At 32.6% G+C, this 26,744-nt stretch overlaps 1 protein-coding gene across 2 annotated transcripts; it reads right to left on the bottom strand.

Moving 5' to 3' along the window:
• On the bottom strand, window positions 1-26,744 carry LOC130441245 (farnesol dehydrogenase-like). Of its 2 annotated transcripts, none has more exons than XM_056774831.1 (5): window positions 26,494-26,744; window positions 13,165-13,372; window positions 7,715-7,968; window positions 6,285-6,443; window positions 1-190 (listed from the first exon to the last, which is right to left on the bottom strand). In XM_056774831.1, exons 1-5 carry the CDS (start codon window positions 26,644-26,646, stop codon window positions 149-151), a joined length of 816 nt encoding a protein of 271 aa, XP_056630809.1. In that variant the 5' UTR covers window positions 26,647-26,744; the 3' UTR covers window positions 1-148. The 2 variants fall into 2 exon arrangements, 1 of the variants encoding a protein (XP_056630809.1); XR_008909599.1 differs by lacking the exon at window positions 1-190 and adding an exon at window positions 242-4,620 and having other exon boundaries at window positions 4,683-6,443; window positions 26,494-26,661.

The raw sequence follows: 26,744 nt of genomic DNA on the forward strand, positions 1-26,744 counted from the left end.
TAAAATAATGCTTATTTATTTAAATATACTAAATTGCTAATACATTGTAATAGATAATGAGTTGAATATTATATAATTCTGAATAATATTACTCCATCTTGCATTTAGAGAATCATATTGCGAGAAATCAATATTTCTCTCATATTGATCATACGGATTCACCTAGTGGCTTGACGATCAATTCAGTTACCTAAAATATAATACAATTCAAATTAGAAACCTGGATAATTGATTGTTAACTTTTTTATAAAAATCATATTGCAATAAGGGAATAAACATTCTTCAACGAGCTTGCGGTGAAAAAATAATACATTAGAGTAGATTTCTAATGCCATTTGGGCTAAGTGGAACACATGCTCGGCACACGAGAAACAATGTTAGCATTTCTAATGCAATTAAAAGCTAAAAGTCGTGCCGACACGGTCCACAGAGGTTTCAAGTTACAAGATTGTGAATTTCGTGCCGTACATGACACATGCGCACTAGATCGAATGGCTATATTTCGCATTTTATACCCTTTATCTTTATCTTTGTTGACAGTATAACATTTATATTTTTGCGTATGTGTATCGTTGTGCGGAAGACGCATGATCTCTTGTATGTTCATGCGCACAACTTGTTCTATGTATTGTATAGATGTTTCATTCATTGTTCTCATTAACAGGCAATAAAGCCTTTTTTATTATTAGTGAGTAATTTGTTTGATCGACCACGTATCTTAACAATCGTTGAATGTTGAATGGTTTGTAATTGGATACACACTGAAGAAGAAATTCATCGTTTATTTTTGCATCCATTTAAAAGACATTTTGCACTTCGCTCGCTCACGACTAGAAATGTACCTATAGACTTTTCGGAAATTATTATCGGGTTAACCTGATCATGATCTGAATGTTCAGAAACATGGATCATGGTTATTGTTGTTCGGAAACTGATCCGAGTTAGTCGAGTCGTAGTCATATCAGGTATATAAAACCGTGATCATATGTGGTCCAGTATTGTTAGTTTCTGATATTTCTTTGTACTTATTTTTATTTTTTAACAAACAATCTATATTATTAAATTATTATACAGACACCAGTTTCGCCATGACTTTTATCATCACTCGTACTTCATCAATAGCAAGCACCGGTACATTCTGGTATGAAAAAAAAATTATGATTAGATGATCAGAAAATAATATATGAATTGCACAGTATAACTTAATAGCTTTGTTCTATTTTTTACTATCAGATCAGAATCCATCCATTTTCTTATTCATCTCTCAATATATAGACTCGCACGTAAGCCAACTACTTAATATTTTTTAACTGTTATTACAGTTAAGCTGATTGAATAAAACATGCTAGGTTATATTTATATTTTGATTTAGCCGACGCCAAGAATGTATAGTTTTTCCAATATCAATTGCAGAAGACAGTTATGTGGAGGATCAATCGATATTTCATAAATACGCACGGCACTGATACCAAATTCAGAAATGAAAAATAATGTTTACTCCTCATATAAAATTTGGTATACATCTAACAAACAGTCAATCCACGTGGACATCTCCACTGTTCTCTCCTAAACATTTCTATTGGCCGAGACCGTATATACACAATTTCTTGGAAATATTCCTGCTAGAAACTCTGCGATAAGCATTGGCGTGGCTTGGTGATTTTAATTTAATTTATAAATTTCTTTAAATAAATAGAAATATGGGGTTTTTTAGACCATGGGGGAATGAGGTTTAGAAACATTGGGTCAAGTTTTGTCAGCATGTGGTTTTAAATACAAAAAACTAATAAACCGGACAGCAATAACCGAATCGTAAAGGATCATTCGATGGCGACAAAATTATTGGCGTCAGCTAAAAGACTACCGAAGTTCTAATAGACACATAATTTATCTAGATGAAACATTGTTTGATAGTCACGATGAAGTAAATTTCGGTTGGGTTGACAATAGTAAAAATTGCTGTAAGAATGAGCTATGCTCTGAAGGGAAACGTATTATAATAGTACGCGCTGGAAGCAAAGACGGTTTCGTGCCTAATGCTTTATTAATATTTGCTAAAAAAATTAGAAACTGTGCAGCTGATTATCATGAAGATATGACAGCAGAATTATTTGAAAAGTGATTTAATGAACAGCTTTTACCTAACATTCCATCACAATCAGTAATCGTTCCTACCACTCGAAGCAATACCTTAAGACACCAAATAGTAGTAGTAACAAAGCTCAAATTTTAGCATTTGTGTCTGAAAAAAAATTCTTATTCCTGTCAGCGATGTAAAAAAGGCCCAACAAACAAAAATTTCTTACTGTTATTATAGATCTAAAGTGCAGATCGCATATTTAACCCTATAGAATAAATATGGGCAAACGTAAAATCAGAATTACGAAAATTTAATCAGTCTCCAGAACTGAGTGAAGAGGTTGTAGAACTCGTAAAGAAAGTTTTAGCAGCAGACCACCAAGAGCTTTGGCAAAACTGTGTTGAACATGTTATCAAAGAACCAGAGAAGTAAGAATTTATTTTTCTTTACGGTTTTTGCTTTGAAATTTCGTTTTCCAAAAGAAAAAACGAATGGGGTATAAAAAGGACTCTGTTTATGTCTGGTACCCGGTTTAAACTACAAGTAGGACTACAATTAAGTACATCTGTCTAAATAACTACGTATAATGCCGTCCAATTTATGATTATTCGATTGCCTTTTAACGATTACTTTCTCGCAAAAGATATACATATTTTTAAAAGTATTCATAAAATTAATAAATTTATAAAATGAGGTATCTACGCCTATGGTGGATCAAACAAAATTGTATTTTTCTGTCCTGAGAAAATCATATTTCCCTATGTATTCCTAGAGATGTATGTAAAAAAACTAAGGTAGTACAAAGGAAAATAAAGACATTTTTTTCCTGAGAATATAGTTTATTCTATAAGTACCAAAGGTAGTGTGAGGTGGGTGGGTCTCCAATATACAGCTTTATTTTTGTGAACCTTAGTACACAGTTAAATTTATTCAGGATTCTGCGAGATTTTGGAGTTCACAAGTATCAAGTATATGTAATGGAATAAACCAAATCTCATCTTAAAAAACTCAATTCTTGTTTTATTTTTTTTGTTTTTTGATCTGGGACTTTGGTGCAACTGGACCACACTCGTCTATTTTATTATTAAGAAGTACTAAAAACAACATGATGAAACTGGGTCCTTCTTCGAAATTTTCAGTTTTCAGAAATTGCAGTTTAGAACAAAATATATTTAATTATAAATATTCCACAAAATCGTCTATTTTTGGCACACTAAACCTGTTTCTCTTATTTTTTAAAACAGGCTTTTTAATAATTTTTATTTCATTATGGTCGTATTCTATTATATCTTCTCGTTGAGGTCAACGCCAAACGTTTATTTTCCTACATTGCTCCATATGTTTTACTGTCACATTGTCTTATTCTATTATAAATGATAATTGTATAATCGCCTGGCGAGTAAAGGTTTTTTGCTTTCTTTTTCATTGTAGGGACGGATTTTTCAGCGTTTTTTTGGTGTTCGTTGGTTTCTTTCATCTTTGCTTAAGCTTTTATCAATACAAGTCTTGGTGATACTATCAGTTCGTTCTTTTTTGTTCTGTAACTCGCGCGACACCTTAGCTCGTTTCTTTATTTTTTTCTGTTTTCGGTATCTTTTCTTTGTTTTTTCTCATGCTCGCGTCATTCAATATATTCTTTTGTCATAATTATTTCAGCGTTCGTAATATGTGATTCTTTTCCTTTTTGGCGAATGAGTATCGTTTTTGTAGTTCTCACTGCACCCAGCAATATATCTTCAACTGATTTTCGATTCCTTCCTGAACCTGATTCTAAGCGTTCTTCGATTTAAGGTAGCTCTGTTCTTAAACTCTCTGTTTTTCTTGTTGAGAGAGATTATGTCCCTACCATTTCACCGTTTATCTTATGTAGTTTTGAAAGGTCCAAATATGGCTACGTCTAAGCTACGGCTGGAGTACGGTTGTGTGGGAGGAAGCTTCAATATAGTAACATTATGTTCGTACACAAGTCTACAAACTTCTAGGCTGATATGAGTTGTGTTTTGCTGCATAAGCCATATTCTTTTTTATGTTTCTAATCAAATCCCAAAAACCAGTCCTCTCCAGGACGTCCATCTTTAAACCTGTTTGTAACATCATTGACCTTAACAAAAGATTGCAACATCCTTTCAAACCAAACCCCCACTTTTCCATTGTCAAAAGTCCTTCTACTAACATTTTTTCATCCTCATCTAAAATCGTCGCTACTCCTCCTCCCTTGCCACTTTCTGCCATAAGGTCTATTTTCCCCCTTGTACATCTAACATGATGTTTAAGGGTTGTTCTTGGGATGTTGTATTGTACAGCCGCTTCCTTTATCGTGTTTTGACCTTGCTGTATAACCAAAACTGCAGCTTTCAGCTCTTCTTTGTTGTACCTACTACTACTACTACTAAATTAAAAAATATATATTTGATATTTTTTGTAAATTCACCTTTGGCTGAGGTGAATAGACCCATAAGGAACCATTTACCTGCAACGTTGCTACCCACTTACCCCAAATCGAAAAATGTTCGGGTTAAATGGGCTACCATCATTATAACCTACAAAATTTCTGACTAAGTTAATAAATTTAAAATATTATCAAAATACTTTTCTTACTTACCTAAGTACACATAAGTTATGTTTCTCCTCCGAAATTGTAACTAGAATCTCGAAAAAACTGCACGTGTTAAAAATTGTAAAGGCCGCTTGACATGGGACAAGATAATGTGCAAGAAATTGTATAAAATGTAATATGGAAGATCAAAATACTGCAAAGACGAATATTGCACGCTGCTTAACATTACGCAAGTCTCTTCCCATTACATCATGGTTGCCACTTATCAAAATTCCATAAGAAAAAGTAAACAATTTCCTAACTCCAAATTGTATTTTCTTATTTTGTGGTCAGTTTATAGGCTGATGCCTTGCTTTTTGAGTCTATTGGGCAGAAAAGAGCATCTAGGCTATGGTGGTCCAAGCCATGGCCACATAAAATAAGAGAAAACATAAATTCAGCTATAGAATTAGTCGAGAAACATACAAAATACATACATTTGGGAATGGATAAAGAAACATTTGACAAACTCCCAAGAAAAATAAAACATGAGATAACTAAGAAATCCTTGTAATAACAGCAGATCAGAAACTCATTTCTTCCTAAAATTGCAACTTGTACACAATGAAAATGATACCAATCAGATAATGATGCAAATGCGAGAAACAATCAGCTGAACTTCATCTATGTATACTTTTCATCGAGAAATATTGCGTCTTGCATTGCATTGCACGTTGTCTTGCGACATGTCAAGCGGCCTTAACGACAAAAAAACACGGTCTGCAGTCGGATACTGATTAATTTCGAGTAGGCTGAGATTTGGACATAGTTAATCTTACGGCAAATAGATGGCACTCCCAGTAACCCTTTTTAATGGTAATTCATATAAAAACGACCATACCAATAATTTTACTACGGGGTGGCCCACTCTTCCAATGACCTACCATTGTCACATTACCTTATTATAATTTTTCAGAAGGCACTTTACTTATATGTTTCATACATTTTACCTAAGGGTACATATTAGTTAATGATAGTTTTTAGATAGTACAAATTAAATCAAAGCGAATCATGTGTGATTTTTTTAGATTGAATTAGATCAGGATTTCGAATTTTCATCATATATGCGTAGAAGGAACGACCATTGGAGCAACTGCTCCGCCCTTGAGAAACCATTCGTTTCTCGGTTTTTACAGTGGTTTAACAAGAATATTTGACATACTTCTTAATTTAATCAAAAGCATGGTTTTCGCTTCTTTTCTTCACTTTTTGGGGCTGAAAATTATTTAATAATATAATAAAAACCAATCTAACCGTGTGCGATGTTTCTATAAAATGAATCATTATTATGCCAGGGTCTTTCCGGTTTTACCAGGATAGAGAAGATCCTATCATATGACTCCGACCCGATTAACTCTATTATATGAGTTTCCGAACAACAATGAACGTGATCCGGGTTAGTGTCCGAAGAGTCAGATCATGATCGGTTTAACCCAATAATAGTTTTCGTGATGTCCTAATATGAATTATTTTCTGATAAATATTTATCGATCATTTTATCAAAAGATTGGTACGCGAATGTTTGATTGACCATTTGAAGCAGATTAGAATACCGTTAAATGAACAATATAAAATTTTATGTTATACTGATATTTGAAACTACTGTACCTGAACCATTGGAGGAGTTCCCAAAACATATAGTACAGCATTGGCGATATCCTCTGCCTTCAATGACGGAACAACTTTTAATAATTGTTGCACTTGTTCATCTTCAGTAAATCCGTTCACTTCAAATATTTCTGTCATAGTACATCCTGGACTAACGCTCTTAAAATAGAATTGAGAAATTAATTGTTATTTTATGCATGTTACTAATTCTGCATTATTTATTGTATATTGTCATGAATTAGAGAATATTAAAATATTGAAGCATTCGTTATAATAAAGTAGACAATTAAAAATATTTTTTTCCAGCTATAACTCGAGTATGTTCGTACAAAAAAAAAACATTTATATGAATATAATGAATATATCTCGTCTACATTTATATTTTCAACTATTCAGCCTGTCTGTAACGTAAAAAATGTAATTTGTCTCTAAAGTGTTCTATTGTTTTACAAGGTATGTTTGGAGCATTGTGGTAAACTGTTTATTAGTTATACGGGCTTGAAAACTTTATGACAAAGAGCTTAAATATTTGAGGTTTTAACTACATTAGTTCATAAATAACAATTTTAATATAAAACTCATCAATATAAGTAGAGCTACTTCTTACAATTGGAAAACAGAATATTTACAATGAGTAGCACGATCATTTCATCAGTAATATTGTATAGCTTCCAAATTCTCTCTTCTTCTTTAATCGTATCTACTACCTTTACCCAGTTTTCAGGCTTCAAATTATATACAGCCTCCAGAAACAATTATTTAACATTAACTATTTTAAAAGAATTATTTTTTTACCAAACTTCTCCCTTTATCTGTGCCCATACCAATTAAATCATGTTTAATTCTCAATTATATGGTGGTAATCCAATCACCGTCATTCCACAATTTTTTGCAATTTTATATTTTTCAAATTTCTTTTTATGGAAGGAACTTAAATAATACAGTTCTTTTTTCACAGAACGGAGATGGAAATTAATATTATTTGAATTTAGCTTATTGTGTAAATCTTCTTTTATCTACTTGGTTGTGGAAATTTTTTATTAAAATCTCGAGTGATAACTTATAACTCTACATTATCTATTACTATTATATATTGCTAGGGAAGATGATCTATCATTTGTTTGAACCATTCTTAAAAGACCTGTCCTCATGGTAGTCACCGGTACGAGTAGATTCAATAGTCAATAAACCGTTTTAACTGTTGATATGAAATTTATTAATTTACGGCTTTTCTAGTCGGTGGATTTTAACCAGTGGATAAAAAACCTGTCGTTGACCTCTAACAGATCCATCTTGCGATCCATCTCCTTGATCCATTTTTCATCTAAATAAAATTTCTATTATAGTCCTATTAATAGATATTCTGAAATGCTTTTTCTAATGGAAACTGATTTCATTTAAAAGATTTTTTGAAGAGAGGTACCACTTACCGATACTTTTATCTTGCTGTCAATAGTGATAAGCTCATTTCTCAATGTTTCCGATAATGCAGTTACAGCGAACTTTGAAGCTGGATAAACGTTATTATATGGAATTTTTGGAACTTGATGACCAGCTGTACTATTGATATTAACGATATGACCATCGATCTTGTTTTCTTGCATGGATTTGATAGCTTCTCTTGAGGCAATCGCTACGGCTAGAACATTTGTGTCCAGTACTTTTTTCCACTCTTCAATGTCACCTAAAAAAATACAAATAATTTCATTTTATCACAAAATCTGAAGCTTATTGTAATAAATTTATTATACGCAAATGGTCTGAAAAGTATCCAATCAAAACCTTTATCTCACTAAAATTTCAGCCATTTTTGACGAATAGTTTTTGTTTGATAATAGTATAGTGGGTGAAGATTGTTCTGAAATTGAAGAAAATCGAGCTATCATGAAATATTTGGCAATACGCCTACCTTAATGAAAGAGAAGTTAGACATTGTGTACGGAGACTATACACCGGTATTTGTGAGTAAAATTTTGAGTAACTGAATTCGAACATGCCCGTATAAGCTTGACTGACACACGTAAGCGTTTGGAAATTCAAAAAAACTGCGACAACCAAATAAAAGGTGGTCCAACTATAATGCACGATGTTAATTGTGAGTCGCACCTTAACGTCAAGTTTTTTGCCCAACTTAATTTGACATTTTTTTGTTTCAGTGTTTGACAAATTCAACCATGGAGAGTTACACAATTGCGCATTAAGCCGTGGCGAGCATTTGGCCGATATTTTGTTTCAAACGTAATTGCCATAGATTCTTCTATCATTATAAAACATATTCAGATAATTCTTTGAAAACTTGTTGTTTTATTTAAAATTAAAATTGTGCATTTTGGTTGGACCATTCTTTATATTCGAAAAAGTTCACTAAATGGGAGAACATCGATTTGAGATCAGAGAGATAGAAGAGGATAGCATCATATCAAAAGAGCCTGTTGGGTGCCACATTGGCTCACTTTGGAAAAGCGCATTTAAATGATCATTTCCCTGGACTTATTGACGCAATTTAAGCAAAATAAGTTTTGCAATGATGCATAACTGTAGATGAAGCCTGGATCCACCACTACAGTCCTGCAACGAAAAAATAGTCAAGACTGTGGATTGCAAAGGGCGAACTAGCTCTGAAAAAGGCAGAGGCGGTTTTATTGGCCAGTAACGTGATGGCAACTGTTTTTTGGGATAGTAATGGGATTTTAGTCATCAACTATCTTCAAAAAGGTAAAAAGTAACAGAAACGTATTGGAGAAATTCCCGAATAACGATGGCATATGAAGAAAAAGAAAGTGCTTTTCCATCAGAACAACGTATCTTCTCGCATTTCGGTGATCGCTATTGCTAAAATTCTCGAACTGGGCTTTGAATTGGTTGTCCAGCCATCGTTTTCAATAGTTCTGGTGACTTTTTCCTGTTTCCATTAAAGTTTTATCAGACGAGGATATATAAACACCTATTTTGAGAATAAAGACGGCAAATATTATTTGTAAGGAAAAAAACAGCAGTATAGCTGCATTTAGTAGAGCTGTTCTAAATCAATTTAAAAGATTATTCGCTATTTAAATTATCTAAATAGAAATGTATTATACCTAATGCTACACGCTGGAACCAAAGACAGATATATACTCAATGTAATTATTATTCACTAACAAAATTTAAGTTTGAAAGTTGATTATCTTAAAGACATTGCAGCAGATTCATTCGAAAATTGATTGTTAGAACAGTTTTCACATAATTATCCACCATACTCATTGATCGTTGCATTTTTCTGATATTTCTCAAAATAGTCCCTAATGTATGCGATAACGTCCCTCATTGATGAAAATATCTCTTCTGCAAACTGAAACTTTGAGGTTTGAGAACAGCAAAGAGGTTCTGGAAGCAAGATCCGATGAATACGGTGGCCAACCAATTCGTGAATTGTAACCTTGGTGAACTCTGAAGTTGTTCGTTGTTCAGATGGAAAAACACTTTCTTTTGCTTCAAATGTGATTTGTGCAATTTCTCCTTCTATTTTATCAAAGATTAACGCGTAATACTCCCTCTTATTGTTTTATCTTCTTGAAGATGATCACCATCCCGTGAATATCGCAAGGAACAGTTTCCGAAGAAAATTTTTTCCGGAGCAGATTCGCCCTTTGTAATCGAATGTCATGAATGTTTTTTCCCATTTCATGGATATAGTAGTGGATACAGATTTAACTACAGCTATGAATCAGTCAGCGTCAATAATATTAGGGAAATGTTCACGAATGCGTACTTGGTCCAAAGTGAGCAAACGCTCGAATCGATAACACAAGCATAGTTCTCGCATTATTTTGATATGCAGATAGCTTCTTCTATTTCTATAGCCTTAATAATACGATCGTACATTACTACTACTGGAAGGTATATAATAACAATTGACGACCATTTTTCAATACCAACTTCTATTCGAAATCATACGTTTTTTTTCCAAGAAGTTACGGAATCCTTTTCTCATCTCCCTCCCTTCATCTTCCTGCGAATGTCAATATCATGTCAAGCAACCGTTTGTGTTTTTTTTATTAGAATCTGTATAGGTATCAACTGGTTGCCTATCTATTCTATCTATCTTATGCAACATCACCGAAAGATATAATTTGACGTTATGCTGGCACAGTTTTCCCTAGCCTTATTCTCAAATCTCTCCAGTAGCTGCACATAAAAAATGTATGCTAGACATCATGTGGCTCGTATTTACGTTGTACGTTCTTCATTTTGTGAAGGTATAAGGAAAGTAAACATTCTCAAACTCTAAATCGACTACAAATTAATTTATTGGTTAGATCATAGATCAGACATGAATTCTATAGAGCACATGTGAGATGAGCTAAAATACTCCATAAAAAGACAAATTTCATTGAAAATTCATGAGATGAGCTACGGATTCCACTTCAAAACGATTGCATTATAATCCTGCCTTAGTAGTATACTTACCTTGGTATAATATTGAGTAGAATTAATTTTAGTTCCTGGACTTCCTACTTTAAAATTTAGGATTTCATAAATATAGAACGGGATATAAGAAAAGCTCGGCTCTTATACTTATAAGTAATATTTTCTCAGCGTTGTCTTATTTAATATCCATTTGAACGAAATTATATCATAAAAATTTAAATGGATGTGGTTAGAAAGATAATGAGTATTTTAACCGTCGATTTTTTTGGAGAAAATAATAAATATCTACAGTCTTTCTCGTTCATTTTATATTTTACCAGTTTTTGAAAATATTCAAATAAAATTAACAAACTCCGTCTATGCTTTATAAATTCGCTTTTTTTAACTATATAACCAACCAGTTTCGCATAGCTCTTGAATTAAGTAACAACCAGGTACGTATTAAGAATCACAGAGTTATTTTATATTTATTCATTCCACGACTACCAGTTATCTAAGCAGTTAGTCAAAACTGTAAGTAAATGTACTGTCAACAGCGCTAAATGATGATAGTATTTTCTTAGTTTCGAATTCGAATCATTCGAAACAATATTTAAAATAAGTTCTTCGCACTTAGGTTTCGAAGCAAACCATTTAAGGATTATTTTATATACAAACCAATTAATTGGTTACCATGCAGTGGCTATTGCAGTTGTATTTATTGATTTCGAGAAGAAAAACTATCTAATTTGGCTTCATCAAGATGGGCTATACTACAATTCCAAATTTCATAATGGTATTGCTGTATTAGTATTTGCATCAAAAAAAGAACACTTCTAATAATTATGTAAGCAACGCATTAGCCTTTTATTGTATCCCAAACTCTTTCGGCAATGTAACAGAAAGGTATTTTTGTACTATTGTGTATCAATCGCAAATAATTGAAAAGCAAGCAACTCTCTAAACTAAGCTAATAAATAGATGATCTATTACCTCTTGACATAGTTTTAAATATGTCTAAAAAAATAATATTAAACTGAATCCTCAGAACTGGATACGGATAAAGATTTTGACGTATGGCACAGGAAATGGTTATTAAAATATGAAAGGAAACCAAAAAAGGAGGCTCCAACATCAACAAGAAACGAAACATATGTACTTTAATCGCATACGGTGTTAAAATTATTTCAATTCCTTGGTGATGTCATAATACTGCCATAATGACACTTAAATATGAAATAAATAATATATAAACATAAAAGGATATTGATGCTACTAAAAATTACATAATGAGAATTTATATATTCCTCATTAAAACTGTATATTAAACTCAGAAGTCTGGAGATCACAATTCAAAACGTACAGAGAAATTATAGGAATAATAACTATAATATGACAATATCCAATTCAACTAAATGAAGAAATAAAAAGGACAACAAGCTAAAAATCAATGGATAATTAAAAGCCCAAAGGCTCAGAGAGCCCAATACAAACATCTATGTGAAGAAAATCCGGCCAGTAGAATTCTGGTAGAGATCTTAATTTTCTTGGAAATTGTGATTTAAGGGACGATATGAGGGACCGAAATAGATAGCGGCAAGTTCTGTTTGATTCAAAAACCCATACAGGGACAGATCAATTCTCTTTTTAGTCTTATAATAAGTTACGTGGGTTAAGGAATCTATTAGATTCAAAATATAATTTTCAGAGATATATCTGCTATCAATGTAAGTTTTCCATGAATTTCCTATGAGAAGTTTTTAAAGGTCTCTCATACACGTACGAATTTTCTCATTTTCCACCATGATCCACCACCGTACCTCCTCGACAAAATTCTCAACAAATTCTAATCAAAGAGAACTGCTTTTCTTAAATGCGCCGCAAGACAAATTATTCTCCATCTGTTATCGTGTTCCAGATCACAACGATACGCCTTGAATTTGAACACCCAGTACATTGGTTTGACTCAAGAAATAAAAGATCGCATAATACCTAGTGGACAGCCATAAAGTAGACAAGGAAAGTTCATGTAGAATATAAACTTAAATAATGGTATGTAAGCCTAGACAAAAATCAATAAAACGGCGATCCAGAAGTTGTATTCGTAATTGCAGCTGAAAGACCGTCATTATTCTAGCTAGATCATATGTGGCAAGCGTAAAAATTATCAAAATTATTTTCTTACCATAAGTTAATTATTTATTTATTATTGTAACGTAGAGGGCACTTCTGCTGCATAATTATTTCCAATATCAAAAAGAAATTAATTTCTCACTTCGAATACCTTAAAATAGTAGCATTAGTTCTAATACGCTCTTTTCAAGATAATTTTAAATTGATTCGATGTGATATGTATACGGTAAATAGTTTTTGGATTAAGCAGAATATGGAATAAGTAAATAAATAAACCTTATAATGTTATATGATAATATCAATTTCTAGACAGAAATTAATATCTTTTCCAGATAAATGATATAGATTACAAACCTACCATTAATGAGGTTAGTCTTTCTTCCTAGACCAGCATTGTTTACTAAGATACTAACGGGACCCACATTCTTATTAATCCAATCAAATGCTTGTATGATTTCTTCTTGTTTTGTCAAATCTGCCTGGACTGCATACAATTTTCCATTCTGCTCCCCACATTTTTTGGCTAATTCTAAGATGCGGTCTTTTCTCCTAGCTATACCAACAACCTATAAAATGAGATTTTTTCTTTAAAAAATTTTATCACTAGAAACATTTGAATTTTGGGAAAGTTACATAGCAAAAATGAACAAAATGGAGAAGAAGATTAAAAATAAATACAATGATAAAAGAACTTGATGAAGATAGAAATTTGAATGAAAATATGTAATAGTGAGTAGAAAGTATTATAACACTGCATCAAAATATAACATAGGAGAAGGGAAAGAAGATGACTTAGATAAGGATAATGTTATAGTATCGGAAATGATTAAATGGATAGGTAAAAAAGGAAAGGTTATTGGAAATATGTGAAGAAGCATGGAAAACAGGGAAGATTCCGAAACCGTGGATAAATGATATACTGCTCACAAACAGAAGGAAGGACAAATAAGTTGCTCAGATCCCATCTGATATGATTCGCTTAATCTTATTTTATAGTCTATGCATAATTTTTGCTAAAAAACAAAGTGATTGTGGTTAATAATAAGATTGTAAGAAAGTAAACAGTTTTTTGTCTGCACAGACAAGAACTCAGAGAATGACGAAAAATCCGAAGAAAGGAAAAAGTGTATTCAGCCTCAATAAGTCTAAGGACGATTTGTAGTATTAATAAAAAGCTGATCGGAGGAATTTTCAATTTTTATTTTGATCATGTATGAGGTAATTGAAAAAGTTAAAGAAAGAGGAAGACAACAAGATATGATGATAGATTATAAAAAAATTTAACAATGAGGATACTGCAAAAATAACTAAGTGGAAATAAGAAAATAATATGTAATGTAATACCTATCTTCACACAAATGTTGATGATTATTTACCCCGAAGGTTAGAAAGACTAAGTGAACTGAGTTTAAGTTAACATGAAGATAAGGTTGATAGAAATCAAAATTATGTTCGTAACAGTTCTAAGCAAACAAGAATTAGTGATTGTATATTTTCGTAAACAAAACATGGTAGATAATTACACAAAGCTCAAATTATTAATTACTATCTTACTTTAAATGAGGTGTGTATCTATCAAAATAGACGGTTCTTAATATTCACCTCTGAAATAATTTCGAAAATAAATATTTCGAAAATATATTCCGCCGTTCTTCAAAGGGGAAAACAACTACTTTCCTGGTTAATCCCTCAACGAATATTGAATTTCATCTCTTCTGAAGAGCCTCATGTCAATCGACCTTTTTGTCGATATTAAAATAGCCAATGGCCCGCAGTTGCGAGGAGGGGTTTGCAACCGGTGACTAGTTTCGAAGTTATTACATCTCATCAGAATGATTTAAAAATCCTCGTTCAGAATTGAGACTCGAACTGAAGACAACGTCAAAGAGCGTCGCTATTTGGTTGATGTAAATAAACATTCCCCAACCAACGCTTACTGGCGCCAACCTCACTTCCAACTGCGACCCACTAGTCAGGTATAAATCTAGCGTAGTCGGTTGATCATTTCCTATTTCATTCATTCATGAGACGCACAAGCAAGAAGTAACGGAGTTACAATTTTATGTCTCCCTCTACACTGCAACCACTTGACGTTGCGTTCATTGGACCTCTCAGTTCATTTTATACCCAAGAGTTTGGCTGAGGAATAATCCAGGTCGGTGAAACACAGTTAGCGAAGTTTTTTTGTTGTTTGGAAAGGCTTTTTCAAGGTCAGCAACCTTCACTTAATGCCATAAAAGGATTTCGAAAGACTGGTAATTATCTAATAGACCGAACACTCCTAGTGTACAAACAGAAAGATCTATCATTACTGAAAATGCAGAACCCGTATAAGGCGAACAAAGAGAATCCAGTTATTGAGAGTATACGAAAACAAAGTTAAGTTACACCCTTAAAGCAAATTTTAACAGAGCAGAATTCTCTTGGGTACGATGTACTTAATAAACCATCCACCAGTGGTATCCAAACGTTTATTGGCACTCAAGATATTATACCGTATCCCAAAGTATCAAGTCTTGCTGCTTTAAAAAAGAAAAGGAATGTTAAGAGGGGAAAAGCTGCCATTCTAACCAGTACTCCTTATAAGGATGAGCTGGAAAAGTCATTAGAGGTAAAAAGACAAAAAGTTGGCGTGAAAAAATCGCTTTGAAGACTAAAATCAGATAATTATCTGAAGAAAATATTTCCAAAAAGTCAAGATAAGTAAAACAAGCAACACAAAAAATACACAAGCGTGTCTGAAAAAGAACAAACAAATGACTTCGAATGTCCCATCAATTTGGGTTTTTAAGTAACAAATGCACAAATGATGCTATACTACCCCTCTTAATTACTGTCTACTCTAGCACAGCCATCACTCCACTGCAACAACTTTCGATTGTGCTAATCATGATATTTTAATCAACAAATTGTAGTACTACGACTTCAGGGGAAGACCTCTCGCATGTTTCAAGTCATACCTTATCAACAGAAGTCAGCTTGTAAGGGTTAATACAACGATGTCTTCTTGCAAGACAATAGAATGTGGAGTGTCCCAAGGTTTAGTACTAGGACCTATTTTGTTTTTTCTGTCTATAAATGACATCAACTATCTTGATATCAGTGGTAAAACATGTCTATTTGCAGACGACACTCATTTCTCTTGGAGCAACCCTGATCTCACGGCACTTCATAGGACCATATCTAGTGACCTAATTACCCATAAATAATGCTGCGATTCTAATCTTCTCTGTCTCAACGTTTCTAAAAGCAAAGTTTTATCATATAAAATACAATGCAGCCTTTTTCTGTAAAATTCTTAGCGCTAGTTGTGGACAATTCCTTGAAATAGAAGTTACATATTGCCGCCTTATCTAAAGTTCCTCCTGTTTTGCGCTGAGATTAGTTTCCAAAGAACTAAACTATCCATCTCCTTAACAGTCTATTAACCCTTTATTGAATCCCATCTCCGATATACCCTTTCCTTCTGGGGTACGTGTGGTGCGACTCAATTTGAGCGAATCTTCAAATTACAATAGAGAGCTGTTTACTCGGACTAAACAGCAGGGCTCACTGCAGGGACTTCCTTTAAAGATTAAAAATTCTGACTCTTCCTTATTTATTCAACTTTGAATCTGCTTGCCTAATTCGTAAGCAGGTTTCTCCAATTTCAGAAAGGACGTTGCATGACTATCCACTTAAGAACGCTGAGCACGACCTCTACCTACCTACTCCACGTTTAGAATTAAATGAGAGCTCAATAGATTACAATGCAAAAAAAAGCACAGTCACTTGCCAATTGAAATCAAATCGAATTTGAGGGCATATTTACTGAACAGTACCTTCTATTCTGTAAACGACTCCTATTCTAATAATAATATTTAATTCCGAGCATGCTGCATATTGGTCTAATTTTGCTATGGACTTATATACTGATTATTACATATTACTAATACCTATAATTTTTTTACCCATTGTTTTCTTCTTATATTGTAATATTAATTTTATTTCATTTCTTTTATCTTTATTCAGCTATTTATATGTTTGGTTTTTAGTTTTTACAAGCTTTTATTACAAATTGTAACAATTTTCGACAATAAAGCATTTCTCTCTCTCTCTCTCTGTCTTTATTGTACCATTTCCTATTCCAATGACCCTGATGGAAAAGGCTGGATTATGTGTTCTAACTGCAAAAAATGGTCTCATGATGCATGTACCGTGGCGAAAGATGAAGATGAGTATTTTATTTGTGATTTGTGTTTAGCGTTGGACTAAGTATTTTTATTTTTGAAATTTATAAACGAATCTTACACCCTTACTTATTTAGTTTTCTAGCACAAATTTTCCAAGTCAAAAACTATTCAGCATGTTAAGTATCCCATGTTGTAGAAAATTTCCCAATATATAACAGTAAACTTGACGTTGTAGAAGCAATTTGTTACTTAAATCAATTTTAATTCAATAAAATCCTATTTACATGCATCTTTTGTTAAACCTAATTGAATTTGCAATCCTAACAACAAAATCTTTTTATATTGTCATTCAGCCCTCGGCGAGCTCCGTTCAAATCAATTGTAAAATGAAGTAACGAAATAATACTAATGAAATAAGCGCATTCTTTATTTAAGTACTCAAACAAAAAGCATTTTATTTTCTGTTACCCATGAATTTTTTGTACACAGGCAACAACTACCAAAATACTTCGTCAAAATCTAATGAAATATGGCTCGGTATTTGGTACATAAAACTTTTATATAGAATAACTAGGATATTCACCAGGTGCCTTATTATGACCAGGAAGAGAAAATTCAAGAAGTGATTTTGAAAGAGCGGGAATTTACCCTGACAACAGAGTGAAAATATTCTAACGAATACCATCAAATGAAAATCTCAATCTTCACATCCAATAACCTCCAATAAATGTCAATGTCTCCGTCATTGACCGAAGAATGGAGATTCGCCGAAACAGAAGAAAAACACTAAGGAGAAAAAATTCAATATAATAGCAATGCAAGCATTCAAAACCAACCAGTTGCGGGTCCTAGTGGTGCTAAGAAAAATATCGCTTCATGCCCTACTAAAAAAATTATGACCATATCCGGTGACTGCGACAGCTCTGTTAATATTTCCCTCCAATCACAGGGAAACCAAGATTTCAGAGAACTTGAAAGTGAAAACGAAGACTCACTAGAAAATACAAGAACTGGACGAAGAACTCAAAATCGGATTTCTATTTGAGAAAAAGTCTTATCCTGGAAAGATCGTGGAAATTATCCAGAAAAATGTAAAGTAATATAAAATAAAATCTCTTGCACCTAGTGGATTGTTTCAGTGGAAATAACCCACGCCTGACGACGTTATCTGGTACGCAGAAGAAGAAATCTGGCAGGTCATAGAGGAACCATTCCATTCAAGAGAGGTTTCTTTAAGATGCCGGAAATGGAAAAATACTCCTTCTAAGCTAGTCTTAGCTACAGTTTGGAATGTATCGATTATTTATTTTCATTTTTCATTTAGGATACAAATTGAGAAGAAAACTTATAAATTTTTTCAGGCAAAAAATGAAAGTTAAATTACAATAATTGAGCAAGTTTGTGGCTGACTCGTTAAGATTTTGTAAAGAAACATTAAAACTAGACGATTTCCAAGGATGCGGACCTACTGCTTACTTCTATTATTTCTTGATAATGCTTTTGATATTATGAATTCTCATAAAATAAGTGATTTTAGTTATAAAAAATTAGTTTGCCTATGTAACATTGATAATATAGAACTTTTCTTGGGGAAATTTGATGACTACATTTCAAATTTGAATCTTTCACGTTGTCCAGTTTTATAGTCAAAAAGAAAAGCTGAATTTACTAGACTACTTATTAGTATCTTCTCAGTTATTGGAATGTATGAGGAATATATTCATAATAAATTAAAATTTTTTCCACCTACAAACTAAATCAAGAGCATATAGAATTATTTTTCAGTTCCATAAAAGCACATGGTGGTTATAAAAATAATCCTACATGAAGACAGTTTCCAACTGCTTATAAAATTACAATTCATGCCGAAATAAGAGAAGGAGGTGTAGGAAATTTCGTTTCTCTAGAAGAAATTAATATTTTAAATATTGGTTCTAAAAAAAATCTGAAATTGATGTGATAAATGAGTCTATTTTAAATAGAGATAATAACTATCTTATTTAACACAATTATGCATTTGAGGCAAATTTTCTATCAACATTTAGTTTGGAATTACTGACATATAGAGCAGATTTTGGAAGTTTTAAAATAGGAAAAAAAATAAAATTTGAATATCATGTTTCTCAACTATATTTATTTAAAGCCGAGGCACTGTCTTTTATATCCAAGCGATGATATGATTAATATTATTAAAAATTGTTGAGACGTATAACAAACAATGGATAGTTACCATTTTTAGATACTTTAGTAATTAGCAATAGTAATAAGTTACAATTTGATGTATTTAGAAAAAACACCGCTACGTGCAGGTACTGGCTGATTATTTTCATTGTATTCAACATAAGATGTCCAGTCTCCATTTCCAGGTACATCGGTTAATCCCCTTTCCACTTACCATCGAGAGATATAATAAAGAAAAGACCTTCATTGAGGATGTAGCTGTACTCAACGGTTATGATAAAAGAATTCTAAATAGGTTAATCAATCGTCATAGGTTTAAGAAATCTCTATTTCAAACCAGTTTTTTCCAAACCCAAAATAAAAAACAAGAGAAATTTGCTCGGATACCTGTCAATCCTCATTATACAGAAGAATTGGAAGGAATATTTAGCAGAGTAGGTTTTAAATTGGTTTATAAATGCAACAATACATTAAAACAATTGTTAGGCAATCCAATTTTAGAAAATAGTGGTATATATGAAATTATCTGTGGTGATTGTGATCGAAAGTATATTGGGCAGACTAAGAAATCCGTTCTTGTTCAGTTTAAAGTCAGTCAGTCACAATCATAACATAAATATTAATAATGTAGAATTGTTAAAAAATATATCTAATAATAAATTGTTGGATCCATTTGAAAGCATTGAAATTGCTTACAGCCCACTCTATAGTTTACTGGTCAAGATATGAATGAGAATATTCCCGCCAAGGAGTTTTTTCCCGCTGGAATTAATTTACGCGGGAGAAAGAAACGTCTAATTATTGAGAGTATTAAACATTCCCCGGTGACTTCAATCGTTTCGACGAAAGTGACTCTTGTTGTCTTGTTAATATTTATTGCTGGTAATAAGCGATGATGAACATAATTATAATATAGAATCAAATAAATAGTAATGTCAATGGAAGATGTCATCGTCACCTCGTGCAGAAAAAATCAATAGAACAATGCTTTTTAAAACAATATCGAAAATCTATAGTCAAGTTTGACTGCACTTGCGATGAAATCAAAGGCAAATATTTTATGGCCGTTGAGAAAATCCATATACGAGTATGATCCCAGAAGAAAACACAAAAATTTTGGAAAAAAAAATATTTATTTTTCAACGTAATCTCGTTTTAGATCCAAATACTTTTGCCAGCGATGTTGAATAAGTTCGGTACCTTTTGTATGATAAGAATCTTCATGCTCGTCAAAATAGCTATTAACTGCAGACATCACCTCTTCATTGTTGGAATATCTTTAAGCAACGAGCCATTTTTTCAAATCTGGGAGCAGAAAATAATCCGAGGGAGCTAAATCTAGCTAATAGGGTGCATGAGGTAGCATTTCAAACTTAATTAATTTTGGCCATTGCAATAACGGATTGTGCGCCGGTACATTATCTTCATGAAACAACACTTTATTCTTAGCCAAATAAGGCCGGTTTTGCTTGATTACTTCGCTTAAATGTTGTAATAAGTTCAAATAATACTCGCCGTTCATAATTTTTTTTTAAATAGTCAATGAAAATTCACCTACCCGCATCCCAAAAAACCGACGCCATGAACTTGCCTGCATATTAAACGGTATTTGTCTTCTTTGAAGCCGGTTCTCCCTTTTCAGTCTTTCGTTTTGATTGTTGTTTTGCTTTGTGTGTGAAATGATGGACAACGTTTCATTTATGGTTATGAAACGGTGCAAAAATTCGGCTTTATTTCTGTGAAACATTGTCAAAAACTCGATGGAAATATCTTCACAACGTTGTTTATGTTTCATTGTGAGCAAACGCGCCCACCTTGTGTACAGTTTTCTAATGTTCATATTTTCAGTTAATAAGCGATATTTGAAATACCTACTTTTCTTCAACATTTCTGGAGCCATCACCTCATTTGGTCGACCACTGCGATGCTGGTCTTCGCAGGTTGTACGGCCTGGTTTAAACTCCACTACCCAATACGATGATCCATTTTTCCCGTGTTTACAAATTCACTGAACACGTTCACTATTTATGGCTGCCAAACAAATACTTAACAACGTAGCATGTTCAAACTTGAAACATATGCTGTATAGGTTGTGTACCAATACCGTGGTATTTTTCAAGCAATTACCGTAATCTCTAGGGTAGGGTAGGACAGGTACTTCTGGGACCATCCTTCTGGTGTATAGTAAAGATTTCTTACTCATTGAAGCTGCGCCATTGTTATGTCTTTAGTCTTTGGGGGATGCTTTGAACTAACTTCTTCGTATCATATATATAAATAGGTAAGTTCTTCAGAATTAACGTTTATTAGAGATTTTTTAATAGCGATACCTGAATAAGGGGATAGCAAAATTTTCTTCCACCCTGGGTGTCTAAACCTCTACTCCACTGAGTGCAGTACTATTATAACAACACTTTCGTAAGTTTATGAAAATATGTAATAACCGTGTTAAATGTGACCAAAACTTTTTTATTCCTTATATTTTGCAAGTATCATTTTGAATCACATATTCTGTTAATTTTCTGAATGAATCAATCTACTCTGCACATTCTAAGTTAAACAAAAACCAATACCAACCTCAATTCTTATAAACTTGTGCATTAATCGTAAGTCTTCATAGTCTTGGTAAAAGTAACCGTACTATTGCCGTCTTATTAAAAATACCTCGACATACCCTGAACTGCAGCATGAATAAATCTGCATCCACCTGGAGCTTTGGTGTCAGAAAACGTTCAGAGCAGCCACAACCGCTGAAGATAAACTATTGTATTGATTAGTGAACGTGATCGAGCTGCTATCTGTGGCCCTGTTAGCCCACAGATAGCAGCTCAGATCAATGAATCTAGGGATCTGCCTTTGAGTACTGCTACAATGAAAAGGAGATTGAGAGAAGCTGCCTTTTCTGAAGGTTTGCAGTGAAGCAACCTCTTTTGAGACGTCAAAATAAAATTAATAGGTTGCAGTGGGCTAAAGAATATGAAATTTTGACGCATAAAGAGTGTGCAAAAGTTTTGTGGAGTGATGAGACAAAGTTTGAAGTTTTTGGGTCAAAGAGAAGTGTGTTTGTGAGGAGGTCACAGGAAGAACGGATGTTAGATCCATGTGTAAATCCGACTGTAAAACACGACGAAGGTTCAGTATTGGTTTAGGGATGTTTTGGAAGAAGGGCGACTGGAGACCTGGTAAAAATTGAAGAAATTTTGAAGAAAGAAGGTTATAACAAAATAGAAGGGAAATGTATGACATTTTGGCCAAAGCCTTATTAGCAGAAAATTCATCTGGAATCTGTGCAAAGAGTATTGGAAAGAATTGGAAAGGAAGTTTGTAATGAAAGTAATGATTTGGACGTCACAGTCACCAGTACTCGACCCGTTTGAGTTGTGGGACAAATTTGACAAGAAAATCAGAAAGCAGTGTCAAACTTTCACTCCACATTTTTGGAATATACTGGAAAATGGAAGGAACTAAATATACAACGATAATTTGTCGAAATAGTTACTGACAATGCCAATTTATCAAAGAGAAAACACTTACATGAAGCTATTTATAGTAGAAAAATATTGAATTACGCATAGAAAACGAAAACTAACGAAATAATTATCATTTTTAAGAATAATTTCCCGAATTCCGAATGCATCTCCAATCTTTTCTCTTTGGCTTCCACTGATCTCTGTACTAACTGGAGGCGCTGGCTGCACGCCAAATGTCAATATCAAATTGAAAACATTGTTATTGGTCTATTTTTGTTTTCTTTGTAAACGGTCACAGTCACAATCAATACTAACCCGAATTTTGTTATTCACAATTCTCTTTATAGAAATATTGAACAAATAGTACCTAATTTGGAGAAAGGCTATTCTCGCGTACACATAGTTTAAAATGCAGTCATGCATGTATCGATTTTTTGAGAAATTGATGCTGTAACTAAAATTTAATCTGTGTTCCTGCAGCCCTACAGAAGCACAATTTGTTGATGCTATTGAAGGTGAATGGTATGACTTGAAACGATATGTTATACTAAGTGGCTTTCATTGTTTCCTCGTCTGTACAACATACTTTTGGATTGAAAAGCTTTGAGTCCTTATTTTTTTGGTTTAAAGGAGGATTGTCCTAGACATATTCGAAATATTTTGATGATGAAAGAAATAGGAAAAGTTCAAATGTTTTTGCATTTTGTAAGCCATTTCTATTATAATTTTCTGTTAAACAACTTTTAGGGAAGAATATCACAGAAGTAGATGTGTATAATATTATATCGACTCAAAAATCAGCACTAGTACAGCAAAACAAAATATTTTTTTGTTATGGAAAAAATATATAACTAAATTCCCCCAGAGAAAGTTATGAAATAATTTTTTTTTGTTATTTATCCATAGATGGATTTTAATTAAAGCAATTGGTTGTTCAAAATTTCAATTCTAAACAAGAAGCTTCCTTCAATTACTGTGAAACAATATTAATTAGAAATTCACGAGAAAAATGTAGTATAGAAATGGACAATCTTGTCTGTTGCAGCGATATCTCCTCACAGGATAATATAGCTAGCTCGGTTTTTTTATTTGATTTCTGTATAGCTGTAGAGGCCGAAGCGAAAGAAATTTCGGGCATTATTAGGAAAAAATTAATTAGATTAATCAAAATGTGATCTCATTGAAACCAGTTTACCTTCAGTCTCTGAAGAGGATAACTTGGTTTTCGAGTATTTGTGAGTTTTGATGTAGTGGTGTTGTGAATAGTGAGTTTAGTATGAATCGAAATGGTGAAAAGAGATAGAGAAGTACTATCTCATCAATAAAAAATGAGCTCTTGATTTAATTAATCTAAAAATTGATGATATGAAGCATAAGACACTTTTATCTCAGACAAAAAATTGTAAAAAAATGCAAAAAGTACCAAGAAATAAAGTTTATAAGTAACAAATATATCTTTGTCCATTTATAATTTTTGTGCTTAAAATACTATACTTTTTAGATGCTTACTATATTTTTATTAGATAATTCTGAAAAATATTGCATTTTTCTGAAAAAATTTTGGCAACCCTAATATTTCGGAGAAATTGTGCACAAAAATTGAATTACCCTTGATAGTGGTGTCATACGAAAACAAAAAATTTATATCAGAACAAATACAGACATTTTAAAAACTAACATGGTAGTCTAACATCAAGAATAAGACACCACAGAATTTCAGGGTACTAGACTAGGTTAGATCATGTAAAAACAAGAAATTTACCTAAACCATTACAGTTCTATACAAATGGCTTTTGACGCATGCGGACTTAAACAGAATCGCGATATATCGCCCACTAGACCATTATGCTGTTCTAGAAGTGCAGTAGATCTCTGTACTAACTCAAACGACAATGGTTGGCAGTCATAAGAAGCACTAATCGTGGTCAGAAGCAAGCGTCTTAAAACCGAGAACCTGCAACTTTAAATGTTTCATCCGCTTTCGAACAAAATTGCTATGAATCGAAAATGGCTTTTTTATGTATTCAATATACTTTTTTTTCAGTTTAAAGCAATTACCTTTTCATATTAAAATATATTTGCTTTTGCTTGAACGACAAATATATTGATATAGAATAATTTAATTTTCGTTAGTATCTTTCTCATTATAAGTATAACGTCAACAAACCCTTGTCGCCTTGGATGTTTCGAAACTATTGTCAGCATAGGTTAGGTTAGATTAGGTTAAATTAAATTGCCTATATTTAATATACAAGTTATATTTGTATCCAGCTCATTACCCCCTTCCCTTTTTTTGTTTGGATCATTCCAGCTTCCTATACACTTTTTTCGTTACGATTAAGGAGAAAAAAATTATAAACAAATATAATTTTCTCAATCTTAACATTAATAACCTAACTTTCAACTGATCCAACTTAATTTAACCTAACCTAATCTTAAATATAAAGCAAATAACTGAAAGAGAAAAAATCGAATTGGTAATCTACCATTTATTTTTACGTAAATTATCTCGTCACTCCTGATGAGAACATATAATATCTGTTAACCATATATTAAGTTATACAATATATATGTCTTATATTAATGTGACTGTGAAGAATCATAAATTTACCTATTTAACTTCTAGTTACTACTGTATTCGTTAAGATTTATTGTAAACTAACCGTCCCCTGACGGGAGCCAAAGGTCTTACTTAAGCGATTCCATATGTCCCTTAGACACTTAGTTCCATCAAACTTATCAAATTACTTACCCTTACTTTTGTATATAATTAATAATAGCTTTTGTATGCAACAGAATTAGTATTTAAAGGATGAAGACGCATTGTGGGTTCTTAATAGTCTTCACATACAACGAAAACAGTAGTCATAATATTGAGACCATTCTATTGATTTATATTTTATGTTAATAAATAAATTTTACAAAGTTGTGAATTAAATTATTTAACTCGTATATTTCTTATTATATATGCAGAATAATTTAGTATCCATCCTTGACAAGATACTATGTTTTATGATAGAATTATTTGTGTTGTGATTTATTTCCTCACACCTCCCACTTTTAACTCTTTAAATCAAAAACTTACTGAATTTAATTGAAAATAGATGGCGCCTCCACTAGTGAATAGCGAAGGTCAAAGACATATATGTGGCGATATAGTGTACGCTTAGTAACAGGTAGACCTGTTTCTTAAAACTATTGGCAGCAACTGGGAGAGTAAAAGCAAACCGAACATTTCCGAGATTATTTGTTAGGCTTAGTTGATGTGATTAAACAAATAGTTTGAAAATTCAGTTTCTAATATTTTCTGAAATTTTTAATATTCCACACGGCTGAACAGTGAAATTTAATCGCTTATTGTTTTCAATTTCAAATAGAAAGACCATATCATAGAAAATTCTAGTATATACACTTTTTACTTAGACCTTTTCCTCGTATTATCCCACAGTTCTCAAATATTTCTAAAAATATTTTTTTTTTGGCTATTTTAAATATTCTACTCCCAAAAGGATTTCAGCATATAACTCTAAATCTAGGCTGAAATCAACTTTAATTTGGAAAATTGCAGGCTTGTCTTTTGAATGGCAAAATGAATTCTCATTTTATGGAAATAATTTGCGCAGGTAGGTACTGTTAATTATTCAAACGAGCCGGTTAACTCAAGTAATGATTGACACAGAAATATTAACTCTAATTTTAACTCTAATTTCAAAATTGTTTGTTGAAGTAGCGAAAATAATTTTGTATGTATACATGTTCCTTAACACCATCAATTTCAATTACATTTTGACATTGTGTAAAAGAGTTAGATTCCTCATGTATTTCAGTTCAAATTATACATGATATATAATGAAATGTACATACATTCAATCCTTCCTGTACCAATTTTTCAGCCACACTTGCCCCAATTCCTGCACTGGCACCAGTAACTACAGCGACTTTCCCCGACCACCTATTCATGTTAACGATGGACTTAAATGACCTAGACTGCCAAATAAGTTCATGCGCACCATACATTTATAACATAGGTGGAGAGCGGGGTGCGGAAAATAAGCGTCTAATTGAGAACTTGACCTCTAAAATTATAAATGGCAAATCTTTTATTAACTTGCTGA

Source organism: Diorhabda sublineata, chromosome 3, assembly GCF_026230105.1.
Source record: "Diorhabda sublineata isolate icDioSubl1.1 chromosome 3, icDioSubl1.1, whole genome shotgun sequence".
NCBI lineage: Eukaryota > Metazoa > Arthropoda > Insecta > Coleoptera > Chrysomelidae > Diorhabda > Diorhabda sublineata.

Bases quoted from the DNA above. Each gene is read 5' to 3' on its own strand.
- LOC130441245 (XM_056774831.1), bottom strand. From the start codon at position 26,646: ATGTATGGTGCGCATGAACTTATTTGGCAGTCTAGGTCATTTAAGTCC. The intron at 7,969-13,164 runs GTAGGTTTGTAA...GTATTTTTTTAG, and splicing joins AAAGACTAACCTCATTAATG to GTGACATTGAAGAGTGGAAA. The intron at 6,444-7,714 runs GTAAGTGGTACC...TTCTATTTTAAG, and splicing joins ACAGCAAGATAAAAGTATCG to AGCGTTAGTCCAGGATGTAC.